The sequence below is a fragment of the Scyliorhinus torazame genome, chromosome 8 (genome assembly GCF_047496885.1).
Source record: "Scyliorhinus torazame isolate Kashiwa2021f chromosome 8, sScyTor2.1, whole genome shotgun sequence".
Taxonomy (NCBI): domain Eukaryota; kingdom Metazoa; phylum Chordata; class Chondrichthyes; order Carcharhiniformes; family Scyliorhinidae; genus Scyliorhinus; species Scyliorhinus torazame.
In genome coordinates this window covers 176352922-176366409 of record NC_092714.1, presented here as the reverse complement: position 1 = coordinate 176366409, position 13488 = coordinate 176352922, and the positions used below count along the sequence as shown (strand labels likewise).

The window sequence follows — 13488 nt, the reverse complement described above, 5'->3', positions numbered from 1 at the left end:
AATGGCATCCTAATTTGGCAGTATCTGCCAAAGGGAGTGTTGAAAGTACACAGCTTCCTGCTGGACTGATCCAATTGAATCTGCCAAAAACCCTTTGAGGCATAAAGCTTGGTGAATATTTTTGCCCGAGCCATTTCGCTCGTGATTTCTTCTCGTTTGGGTATGGGGTTGTGTTCCCTCATAATGTTGTGATTCAAATCTTTTGGGTCGATACAGATCCGGAGCTCGCCGGAGGGCTTCTTGATGCACACCATGGAGCTGGCCCATGGCGTTGGCTGCGTGACCCGGGAAAGCACTTCTTGGTCCTGCAGGTCCTGCAGCTGCTGCTTGAGGCGGTCCTTGAGTGGTGCTGGGGCCCTACGAGGTGCGTGAATGACCGGGGTGGCGTCCGGTTTGTGCCGTATTTTGTACGTGTAGAGCAGTGTGCCCATGCCCTCGAAAACCTCCTGGTTGTGCGCGAGGAGTGAGTGGAGCTGCGCCCCAAAGTCTGCACCCGGGAAATCGGACGTGCCTTCTGGAGACAGAGTGTGTACCCGCTGAACGAGGTAGAGGATCTTGCACGCCTGCGCGCCTAACAGAGAGTCCTTCGAGGATCCTACGAGTTCAAATGATAATGTGACTTTGTGTGAGTTGTGTGTAACATCGAGCTGGCAGGACCCCGTGGCCGGGATGTATTGTAGTCAACCAGCTGACAGTGGGATGGCAGAATCGGTGGTTTAACCTTCAGGGTTTGGAAGGCTGACCATGCGAGGAGATTGGCGGAGGCACCAGTGTCCAGGCGAAATGTGATTTGGGATTGGTTGACCATTAGGGTGGCACACCACTCATCGCCCGGATCAATGCTGTGCACTGGCAGCGGCTGGTGGTTCCGACTTGGGGACATCAGGTTCTTGTGGATTACCGCAATGCGGAAGGGCTCCGTGTCTTCGGTATCGCTGGTCTGCATACTATCTGGATATGACTCAGTGTAGCGGGGCTGAATCGCCCGCACGTTCCTGCGAGGCTGGCGGAATTGTTGGGAGTTGGCAGGTTGAGCTGCTCGACAGCAGGCAGCATAGTGGCCCATCTTGCCACAGCGGAGGCATTGTCGCGCTTTGGCCGGACACTGCCGCTTTAAGTGGACGGAGCCACAGTTGCCGCACGTCGTGACATCATGGCGTTCGTTGCGCCACAGCGCATGCACGGTGCGGTCCTGCGTAGAGCGTGCCTGCGCATCACGTCCCTCTTTTGGCGCGTACAAGCCTGGGAGGCCTCGGAAAGCCCGCAAAATGGCCGCCGTCGTCTGGGCCGCGGGCCGGGAGGAACTCGATCGATTGGACCCGCTCCGCCTCGTAGGACCCGAGCCGTGCCGTTTCGGCCGCCTGGATTTGGTCGCGTTCTCATGGAGGATGCAGGTCTCGATGGCAGTCGCTAGGGTGAGGCGCTTTATTTTAAGGAGCTGCTGGCGTAGGGTGTCCGAGATGACCCCAAAAACTATCTGTATCATGGAGTCGGAGGTGGCCTCGTAGCCGCAGGACTGCGCGAGGATACGGAGGTGTGTCAAGTAAGATTGGAAGGGCTCATCCTTACCCTGCAGGTGTTGCTGGAATAGGTACCTCTCGAAGCTCTCATTGACTTCCACGCTGAAGTGTTCCTCGAACTTCAGAAGCACCGTCTTATATTTTGTTTTGTCCTCGCATTCCGCGAATGCCAGGGAGTTATAGATGTGGATGGCGTCTTGCCCTGCCGTGGAGAGGAGGAGGGCGATCTTCCTGGTGTCCGATGCATTCTCCCGGTCTGTGGCTTCTAGGAAGAGCTGGAAGCGCTGTTTAAACAGCTTCCAGTTTACGCCGAGATTTCCAGCGATTCGGAGCGGCTGCGGCGGGCTGATGTTTTCCATGGAGCAGGATGGCGGATCTCTGAAAGGGTGCAGGTAGGTCTCACAGTCACTGGTTAGCGTCCACCACTGGTATCATGTCGAGTTGGGTGTTCCGATGCACAAATGATCCAACACGGCTGTAGATGATACAACTCAGTTTTAATGTCCAAACAACGGTAACAACTAACTGCTGGCTTGGGTACGTGCTTCACCAGCTAGCCTGTGGACCCAGCCCTATCACTATCTTAGTGAGGCACTCAGCACATGGTCTATGTCTGAGTGGCACACTGTGAGCTCTGTGCTCTGAGCTATCTCCTGGTAGAATGAGCGGGAACTGTGTTGTTCCCTGTTTTATAGTGCGTGTGCTCTCACTGGTGATTGGCTGCGATGTTATGTGTGTGCTGGTTGGTCCAACTGCCTGTCCATCAGTGCGTGTGTGATTGCACCATGATATGCTGATGTGGATATCATGACAGTAGTGTTTAATATGAGTGGTGTAAAAGGCGGGTTATCTGTATCTGACACTGTGGACGGTGCTAAACTGTGTATTTAGCCTTTGCTGTACCTCCCCTGGGAATGTTTGATGGAGACAGTGTGGGGGAGCTTTATACTGTATTTATCCCCGTGCTATACCTGCCCAGGGTGTATACGTTGGGAACCGTGTAGTGGGAGCTTTACTTTGTATCTAACCCCGTGCTGTACTTGGTCTGGGAGTGTTTGATGGAGACAGTGTCGAGGGAGCTTGATGCACTATCAATTACGACGAGACGAGAGTAGAGAGTAATCGAGGCTTTATTACACAGAGATGTGTGGCCTCCTACAGCTGCTGCCGAAATGGCTGCAGTTCGGAGAGCACACACATTTATACTCCGCCTACTGGGTGGAGTCAGAAGGCAGGAATCTACCCCCGTACCTGTAGTACAGGGGCCTTACCGTAATACCCTCGTATGCAGTGCAGTAGATACAATATAATATAACAGTGGTGACTACCACAGAGCTTTACTCTGTATCTAACCCCATGTTGTGCCTGTCCCCAGAGTGTTTGATGGGGAAAGAGTGGAGGGAGCTTTACTCTGTATCTGACCCCACACTGTCCCTGTCCTGGGAGTGTTTGATGGGGACAGTGGAGAGGGAGCTTTACTCTGTATCTGACCCCGTACTGTCCCTGTCCTGGGAGTGTTTAATGGGGACAGTGTAGAGGGAAATTTACTCTGTATCTGACCCTGTACTGTCCCTGTCCTGGGAGTGTTTAATGGGGACAGTGTAGAGGGAAATTTACTCTGCATCTGACCCTGTACTGTCCCTGTCCTGGGAGTGTTTAATGGCGACAGTGTAGAGGGAGCTTTACTCTGTACCTAACCCACGTTGTACCTGCACTGGGTGTATTTGTTGAGAACAATGTGAAAGGAGCTTTACTCTGTATCTAACCATGTACTGTACTGTCCTGGGAGTGTTTAATGGGGACAGTGTGGAGGGAGCTTTACTCTGTATCTAACCCATGTTGTACTTGCCCTGGGTGTATATGTTGAGAACAGTGTTGAGGGAGCTTTACTCTCTATCGAACCCTGTGCTGTATCTGTCCTGGGAGTTTTTGATGATATTCTCTGTTACTCAGTTTTTGGCAGTGATACCTCTACAATGTCACCATGTGCAGCAGCATTCAGCAGTTCCTTCCAGCCATCTTGAAACCAGGTTTTCATTCTTATTGTTGGATTTGCAATGATACCATTGTATCTTAGGGTAACATTATCCGACATTTCTCCTGTGGAAAATAAACACAGCTCCATCAGCATTATAGCTCAGTAACCACAACACCGAACACAAACCATTCAAACACCAAAGGAAGTGACGGCCTAGAACCAGGACTCCACTATAAACTGAGGCACAAAGCCGAGATTCACACTGTCACACAGTACCACTGAATGCTGCATTAGGAGGTGCTGTCTTTCAGTTTCGGTAGACCTGGAAGCCAAGGGCACTATCTGACATGAGCAAGGCAGCTCAGCCAGTGTCCTTGATCAATGTGTATCCCTTAAACAAGAAAAAAATAGCCAGCCATCCCTCCCATTTACTGTTTCAGGGACAAACTTGTCCTGGAACAATCCCAGAGGAAGAGTGTCATTCACTGGTGACAAAGTGCCCGAGGACATCAAAATGTTTTTACAAACTGACAAACATCATCCTGATCATGGTTTTTAAAGAAAGCGTTTTATCGAATGCATAGTGATGGAAAGCAAAGGATCCAGAATCAGGTTAATATTAGTCTTGGGCAGCAGTGGATCAGTAGGGGTGGGGTGAGAAGGGGGTGAGGTGGGAACGGGTGGGTGGAGGGGAGCAGGAATCAACCCGGGTTCCAGCTGCCAGTGCTTATCCAATGACCAATGTTGGAAAACGTATGGTTCAAATATTAGAAGCACAGAAACTAGGAACAGGAGGTGGCTATTCGGCCCCTCAAGCCTGCCCCACCATTCAATATGATCACAGCTCGTCCTCTATCTCAACACCATACTCCAGCACTCTGCCCATACCCTTTGATACCTTGAGAGTTTAGACATTTATCCATTTCCTTCTTAACTATTTTCAGTGATTTGGCCTCCACAGTTTTCTGTGGTAGAGAATTCCACAGGCTCACCACCCTCTTGAGTGAAGAAATTTCACCTCATCTCAGTTCTAAATGGCCAACCCCGTATCTTGAGACTGTGAGCCCTTGTTCTAGAACCACAGCCAGAAGAAATAACATCCCTGCATCCAGTCTGTCGACTCCTGTCAGAATTGTCTACATTTCAAATAGATCACCTCTCATTCTTCTAAACTCTGGTGGATACAGGTCCAGCCAACTTAATCTCATATGACAATCCTGCCATCCCAGGAATCAGTCTGGTGAACCTTCGCTGCACTCCCTATGGCAAGTAAAGCCTTTCTGAGATAGCGAGACCAAAGCTGCACTTAATAGTCCAGGCGAGGTCTCTCCAAGGCCCTGTATCTTTGTTTCAGTTGGTATCACTGTCACGTCTTAGTCAGAAGGTTCTGGGTTCAAGTCCCATTGCCAGGTACTGGACTTTACGTGTCCTCGCCAGCGGATTTAGAAACATTGAAACATAGAAAATAGGAGCAGGGGCCTTACGGTGCCGAGGACCCAGGTTCGATCCCGGCCCCGGGTTACTGTCCATGTGGGAATTTGAACATTCTCCCCGTGTCTGGGTGGGTCTCACCCCCAAAACCCAAAAAGATGTGCAGAGTAGGTGAATTGGCCATGCTAAATTGCCCCTTAATTGGAAAAAAAGAACTGGGTACTCTTAAAAAAAATTTTTAAGAGGGAAAAAAGAAAATACGAGCAGGGAGAGGCCATTCGGGTCTTCGAGCCTGCTCCGCTATTCATTATGATCATGGCTGATCTTCCAACTGTCATGTGAGAGTACCTTTAAGAAATGGATGTTTAAGCAATGTACCTTTAAGAATGATGTGGAGATGCTGGCGTTGGACTGGGGTGAGCACAGTACGAAGTCTTACAACACCAGGTTAAAGTCCAACAGGTTTGTTTTGATGTCACTAGCTTTCGGAGCGCTGCTCCTTCCTCACCTGAGGAAGTGACATCAAAACAAACCTGTTGGACTTTAACCTGGTGTTGTAAGACTTCGTACTGTACCTTTAAGAAAACAGTGATGTCAGAGAGTTGGGTGATTTAAACTCATAAAAGTAAAGCCTTTAACCTGATGTGTTTCTGTTTAAAGGTGTTAAGTCTCTGGGATGTTGAAAGGAATAACTGAAAGATTATTTAGTGTCGTAATTTAAGAGGTTAAGTTGAGTTCATGGCCCCCTCTGCCCACCTCTCTGTCTTTTCGATAGGTTGTGAATCCCTGGATGTTTAAATGCCAGTCCTGAACCCCCTGCAACCATGTCTCTGTGATGCCTACCACATCATACCTGCCAGTCACAATCTGGGCCACAAGTTCATCCACAGGTCGACCATTTTCCCCTCATCTCTGTCCTAAATGGTCTATCCCGTATCCTCAGACTGTGACTCCTGGTTCTGGACACACTCGGGAACAAATCGGGAACATCCTTCCTGCATCTGCCCTGTCTAGTCCTGTTAGAATTTTATAAGTTTCTATGAGATTCCCCTCATTCTTCTGAACTCCAGTGAATACAATCCTAACCAATTCAATCTCTCCTCATACGTCAGTCCCGCCATCCTAGTAATCAGTCCGGTAACCTTCGCTGCACTCCCTCTATAGCAAGAATATCCTTCCTCAGATAAGGAGACCAAAACTGCACACAATATTCAAGGTGTGGCCTCACCAAGGCCCTGTATAATTGCAGCAAGACATCCCTGCTCCTGTACTCAAATCCTCTCATTATGAAGGCCAACATACCATTTTGCCTTCTTTACCGCCTACTGTACCTGCACGCTTATTTTCAGTGACTGGTAAGCAAGGACACCCAGGTCTCATTGCACATTCCGTTTCCCTGTTCTCTCAGACCTACAAAGGCTCCTGGTGGAGTCACATCTTGATTTTAAAATCCTCATCCTTGTTTTCAAAGCCATCCATGGTCCCTTCCCATCTCTGTAATCTCCACCAGCTCCACAACCCTCTGAGATATTTACACTCCACTAATTCCTTTGCATTTCCAATTATGATCGCTCCATCATTTGACTGCCACACTATTGAAAAAAAATTTAGAGTACCCAATTCTTTTTTTCCAATTAAGGGGCAATTTAGCGTGGCCAATCCACCTACCCTGCACATCTTTGGGCTGTGGGGGTGAAACCCACACAGACACAGGGAGAATGTGTAAACTACACACGGGCAGTGACCCAGGGCTGGAATCGAACCTGGGACCTCGGCGCCGTAGGCAGCAGTGCTAACCACTCTGCAACTGTGCCGCCCTGACTGCCACATTGTTGTTGTCTCCAACATAATCTCCTGGAAATTTCTATAAAATATCATTGTGGCAATTAAAGAAAATTCTTTGAGAATATGGAGGCATCCAGAACAAGAGAGCAGAGTTCCTAAATAGGGCGTCTCCCTTTAAGGTGGAGATCAGGAGGAATTTCTTCTCAGAGGATATCGCCCCCCCCCCCCCCCCCCCCCGCCCCGGTCCCCCGTCCCCCACTCTAGAACATAAACATAAGAACATAAGAACCAGGAGCAGGAGTAGGCCATCTGGCCCCTCGAGCCTGCTTCGCCATTCAATGAGATCATGGCTGATCTTTTGTGGACTCAGCTCCACTTTCCGGCCCGAACACCATAACCCTTAATCCCTTTATTCTTCAAAAAACTATCTATCTTTATTTTTAAAACATACAGTGCAGAAGTGGGCCATTCAGCCCATCGAGTCTGCACCAACCAACTTAAGCCCTCACTTCAACCCTATCCCCTTAACCCAATAACCCCTCCTAACCTTTTTGGACACTAAGGGCAATTTAACATGGCCCTGCACATCTTTGGACTGTGGGAGGAAACCAGAGCACCCGAAGGAAACCCACGCAGACATGGGGAGAACATGCAGATTCCGCACAGACAGTGACCCAGCATTGAATCGAACCTGGGATCCTGGCGTTGTGAAGCCACAATGCTAATCACTATGCTACTGTGCAACCCTAAGTCTGAGTTAGACAGATTTTGATTGACAAGTACATCAATGGTTATGGAGAGACAAGCAGGAAAATGAAGTTAGGGCCACAATCAGAACAGCCAAGATTTTATTGATTGGAGGCGCAGCTCGATAGGGTGAATGGCCTACTCATGGGTGGCAGCGGTACAGTGGTTATCACTGCTGCCTCACAGCACCAGGGACCTCTTTTGTTATGCTCTTGATGTAGCATAAGCTGCTTCCTTGTTGTGCACTCTGACAAAGGAAGGTTCAGACTTGGAGATAGCTTCAACATGTTTATTGAACTATTAACAATTCTCCTACTTGGATCCAATGCTACTGTTAATCCTGATATAGCTACTCAGACTGACTAACCAGTCTGCTACCATCCACGTGGTGGGAGTGATGTGTTTCAATCAACCCTGTGTCTGTGCTCACTGAGAGTGTCCACTGGAAAGAAGAAGATCATGTGCGTTGTGTCCTTTTTATATGGGTTGGTGTAATGCCCTCCTGTGGTGGTGTCACCTCTGTGTGTATCGTGACTGCCCATTGGTCGTGTCCTATCTTACTGACCTATTGGTTGACTGCCTGTGTGTCATGTCTCTGGTGTTCCCTCTAGTGTCCAGCTAGATGTAGTGTATGTACATTAACCCTTTGTGTACTTACAGTGATGTATATCACCACATCCCCCCTTTATTCGTGTTACATATTTTCTGTACAGTGCTGAAGAAAATTGAACAAACGAGGTAGATGAGTGATACTCTGTACAAGTTATGATAACAGTGATCATTAAATAATAAGTCCAAATCATATGCACGAATCCAAAGTTCATGAATTATTATGGTCGAGTGGTTTTCTTGTTTGGTGAGTTGGTGATGTTGATGGTGGCATTGCATTGTAAACGTCATCAGTGTCCCGGTGCTGAAGGAACCAAGAAGTGGTCAAATCACTTTGTTGTCCAATGTGGACTCTTTTTTTCTTTCAATGCTTGCGGTGGGAATTCTTGATGGCATCTGTCCTGAAAGCCAGGTTGCCTGTTGGTAGTGCAGCAAACATGAATTGGTAAGATGCATCGTCCTGCCATGGTATGTCATTGTACTGAGCTGAGCAGTAACAGTGTCCCTCATTTGTAGAGTTGTACCATGTCGTACCAGTCGTAGTTCCATTGGTGTTGTCTTTGTTGTCGACGTCGTTGCCTTTGGTACGCTTCTTGCTATTGTCTTTGATGTTGTTGTTGTTGTGGTTGGTTTTGTTGTCGTGTTTGCTGCGCTCAAGGACCACACTCTGTGGATAATACGAATCCTTCACACAGTTACTCGTGTCAGCGTCATTTGTGGCACTATCTGTTTCCTTGAGCGTGCCGTCACTGAGTTTGGGGTGCTCCCCGTCTGGAGTCATGTCCGGCTTACTTGAATCAGTTTTGGCTTGTCGATGCTCCCCGTCTGGAGCCCTTTCTGGTTCACCTGAGTCAGTTTTGGTTTGTCGATGCTCCCCGTCTGGAGTCTGGTCTGTTTCACCGGAGTCAGTTTTGGTTTGTCGATGCTCCCCGTCTGGAGCCCTTTCTGGTTCACCTGAATCAGCTTTGGTTTCTTGCCGCTCCCCGTTCGGAGTCATTGCAGGTTCACTTGAGTCAGCTGAGGTTCCTTGATGCTCCCCTTCCGGAGTCATTTCAGGTTCACTTGCACCTTCTGAGGCTTCTTGATGCTCCCTGTCCGGAGTCAAAACATTCAGGAATTCATTTGCTTGTGGAGAGGTTCGAGCGAGTGAGGTTTGAAGTAACGTGGTGTCACCGGAGTCACCAGTAGTCTCACTGTGATTGTCGAGTGCCTCTGTACATTCTAGCTGAGGTCTGTCACGTTGCACATCTTGTATGGGAGGTGGGATGTCGTCGTCACTTGTCTCACATACAGTGGGTAGAGCCTCAGTGTCTTCTTGTCGTTCACTTGAGCTGGGTAGACCGTCAGAGTCTGCTTGCTGTACACTTGAGTGTGGTAGTCTGTCAGAGTCTTCTTCTTGTTCACTGGAGCGTGGTCGACTGTCATAGTCTTTCTGTTGTTCACTTGAGCGTGGCAGACTTGCATTGTCTGCTGCTGGGTGCTCAGAGGAGGTTGCTAGACCCTCATGGTCTTGTTCATGCAAGGACTGCGCTTTGGAGTCTTGCATTGCTTCTATCGTGGAGGCTGTCCACGAGCTCGCTGAGGAGGCTTGTCTCACTCCCTCTGTGGAGTCTTGCAGCATTCCTTGTGTGGAATCGTGCATTGGTCTCTCTGTGGAAACTGTCATCACTTCTTGTTCATGCAAGGACTGCGCTGTGGAGTCTTGCATTGCTTCTATCGTGGAGTCTGTCCACGAGCTCGCTGTGGAGTCTTTCATCGCTTTCTGTGTGGAGGCTGGGACCCTTTATGGTGCGTGGATCACTCTCTGTGTGGAGTCGGGGACCCTTCGCGGTGCGTGGACCACTCTCTGTTTGGAGTCGGGGACCCTTCGCGGTGCATGGACCACTCTCTGTGTGGCAGCAGGCCGCTCTCTGTGGGCTTGTACCGCTCTCTGTCTCTTGGTGTCAGGCCGCAGCATAATCCTGCATTCACGAGTCGGGATGTCATATCTGCTGGGCTGAAGATGCTCAAATCCGAAGAACTCGGCGTCGGGGTCATCAATGTGCAATACTTCTAGTTGCGGTTTGGATTTGGTACTGGGGTAGCCACCTCCCAAGGTGAAAGGTTTGTCTCAGTCGTTGTCTTCCAAGACCATATCATCACGTTTTGTGTCGGAGCTGGCATTGGGCTCGCGATGTCCAAAGAAGAATTCAATGTCTGAGTCATAGTCTTCAAGGACTGTATCATCTCTTTGGTGCTTACTGCTTGTTGCAGGGTTCTGCGGAGGTTACTTTCAGCTACTGGTCGAATTTCAGGCATCGTGCTGCCGTTCCAGGTGAAAGAATCTGGTTTTGAGGCTTAAATTGGTTTTTTTTTCCGTGTTTTGGGACATTTCCCCTTTAAATGGGCGTGGTCCGGGGCCTCTGACGTCACGACGCTTGTGCCATAGAGCGTCGGAAGCGATTGCGCATATCGCTGTTCCTTTACTTGGGGCCTTCTTTTCAATTGTGCATGCGCGGCTTCTCACGCATGCGCAAACGGACCTTCCCATTCTGTGCGTTCTTCGCGCAACTGCGCGTGTGCAGCATCTTTCCCAAGATGGCTGCAATTCAAAACTGCCGTTCGTTGCTGCCAGCCTACCTCGCAGTGAGTTTTGGCGCCTCTTTTACCTTTTCTTCTTGTATGTTCCTCTCAGAATTCTTGGAACTTGTCCAGGACTGCCTGGAAGTCGCTCTTGTTTTGCCCCTTTGAGGATTTGAAGGTCTGGAAGATTTCAGCTGCTTCTGGACCCGCGATGGTAAGTAGAAGCTTTATTTTCTCTGCCTCCACCACGCCATCTCGGTCGCACGCTACCAGGTGGATCTCGAATCTCTGCCGGAACCAACGCCAGTTTTCACTGAGATTGCCTTGGTACTGGAGCTGCTGTGGAATCGGAATCCCGAACATCAACTTGCCTGGCTTTTGTTGCTGGTTGTCACTGTTTTATTGAGTTGAGCTATATGGATTTAAACAGTTACTCACTGGTACCATCTTTTGTTATGCTCTTGACGTAGCATAAGCTGCTTCCTTGATGTGCACTCTGACAAAGGAAGGTTCAGACTTGGAGATAGCTTCAACACGTTTATTGAACTATTAACAATTCTCGTACTTGGATTTGACGCTACTGTTAATCCTGCTATAGCTACTCAGACTGACTAACCAGTCTGCTACAATCCACGTGGTGGGAGTGATGTGTTTCAATCAACACTGTGTCTGTGCTCACTGAGTCCCCACTGGAAAGAGGAAGATCATGTGTGTTGTGTCCTTTTTATATGGGTTGGTGTAATGTCCTCCTGTGGTAGTGTCACCTCTGTGTGTATCGTGACTGCCCATTGGTCGTGTCCTATCTTACTGACCTATTGGTTGACTGCCTATGTGTCATGTCTCTGGTGTTCCCTCTAGTGTCCAGCTAGGTGTAGTGTATGTACATTAACCCTTTGTGTACTTACAGTGATGTATATCACCACAGGACCCAGGTTCAATTTCGGCCTTGGGTGACTGTGTGGAATGTTGGCGTGGGTTTCCTCCGAGTGCTCCAGTTTCCTCCCATGTCCAAAGATATACAGGTTAGGTGGATTGGCCTTGCTAAATTTCCCCTAGTGCGCAGGGCTGTTCAGGTTAGGTGGGGTTGCAGGATTGCAGGGATAGGCCAGGAGAGTGGGCCTGGGTAGGGTACTCTTTCAGAGGTTCTGTGCAGACTCGATGGGCCAAATGGCCCCCTTCTGCACTGTGTAATTCTATGGTTCTCCAGCTCCTATTTCGTTTTGAGCACATTTGTTTCCAAAATCCTAGCATGCAAGTTTAGCAGGTAATTGGGGAGGCAAATGGAATGTTGGCCTTTATTTCAAAGGTAATGGAGTTTACAAATAGGGAAGTCTTGCTAAAACTAGACAAAACACGAGTTAGGCCACACCTGGAATACTGTGAACAGTTATGGTCCCTTTATCTAAGGAAAGGTATACTAGCATTGGAAGCAGTCCAGAGAAGGTTCACTAGGTTGATCCCAGATTTTGAAGGGGGGTTGGGCCTGTACTCATTGGAGTTTAGAAGAATGAGAGGTGACATATAGGATTCTCAGGGGGCTTGACAGGGTAGATGCTGAGAGGTATTTGTCCCTTATGGGAGAGTGTAGGACCAGAGGGCACCATCTCAGAATAAGGGGTTGTCCGTTTAAAACAGAGATGAGGAGGAATTTCTTCTCTCAGGTGTTATTGCACCTGTGGAATTCTTTATCCCAGAGGGATGTAGAGGTTGGGTCGCTAAGTATGTTCAAGTCTGGGATAGGCATATATTTAATCAGTAAGGGAATCAAGGGTTATGGGGATAAGGCAGGACACTGGAGTTGAGGATTACAGCAGATCAGCCACAATCTCACTGAATAGCGGAGCAGACTCGATAGGCCGAGTGGCCTACTTCTGCTCATATGCATTATGGTCTTATGGTCAGTTAGAAGGATACAGGGCATGGGGTTAAAAGCTGTTCAGCCAATAATCAGGAAACATCCAAATGTTTACCATTCATATGCTGCCTGCTCGCTTTCCAATTGGCTGGGTATGCAGGGAACTGCAAAGATGGACAGGTCAAGCAAACAATGGTGAGGTGGCAGGAGGCAGGAGGTCATGTGGTGAAACCTCCTGGTATATGTGTGTGGTGCTTGTCCTCTATGTCACATGACCCTATCAGCAGATCCGCAGATCCCCCACCATTAAGTGGGACAAACACTATAGCGTGCAACTAGATTTTGCATCCCTACACCTGGCACCGCACACTCTGCATAGATGGGAATGTCGTAGTCCTGGCAACCAAGGGCCTTACCCTCATCCACGTAGTAGAGCCTTTGTAGGTAGGTGGGAATTCCGGTTACCAGCTCCAGCTGGGACTTCAACTCCTCTATCGTCATGTTCACGCGACCCTTTTTCAATTGGAATGTCTCCTCCGTGTCCTCCAGTCGTACATTCAGGTGAAAGGTCTTTTTATGCTGCATGGGCAGCTCGTCAGGTTGACTGTCAGGCCTCACTCTGCCCACCTGCTAACAAATGGATCCCCCAACTGGAGAGACCAACGCACACCGCAGCCTAGCTGGCCTTCAGAAAATTATAAATATATACATTAAAACAAAGTGTGATAAGGTATTGATTAAAGTCATTAATTTCTAAATGGTTCATTGGCTAAAATAAATTCTTTCACTGCCTGGGTTTAAGAAGTTTCACTGCTTCCTGGCATCAGCTGGGGAATCACAATCAGAGCTTGTGTTTGACATCTCCCTGGAGACAGACTTTGCTTTCTGAGCACTAATTATGGAGCCTCTCAGCCACCGCCGGCTCCTTGGTATTTAAAGGACCTAAAGGCTGCATTGTCTGCTCTATCCCTGTGGCAAAAACATGGCACTACTGCTGATGA

At 48.7% G+C, this 13488-nt stretch overlaps 1 protein-coding gene across 2 annotated transcripts in view; it reads right to left on the bottom strand.

Moving 5' to 3' along the window:
* LOC140428797 (uncharacterized) overlaps positions 1 to 13488 on the bottom strand; it is a 40519-nt gene that overhangs the window by 12991 nt on the left and 14040 nt on the right. For both annotated transcript variants that reach the window (XM_072515488.1, XM_072515489.1), the window contains exons 2-3: positions 12904 to 13172; positions 3490 to 3620 (exon numbers count right to left, since the gene is read on the bottom strand). In XM_072515488.1, coding sequence (XP_072371589.1) covers positions 3490 to 3620; positions 12904 to 13072 — 300 coding nt within the window. In that variant the 5' untranslated portion in view covers positions 13073 to 13172. The remainder of the gene's footprint in view (positions 1 to 3489; positions 3621 to 12903; positions 13173 to 13488) is intronic.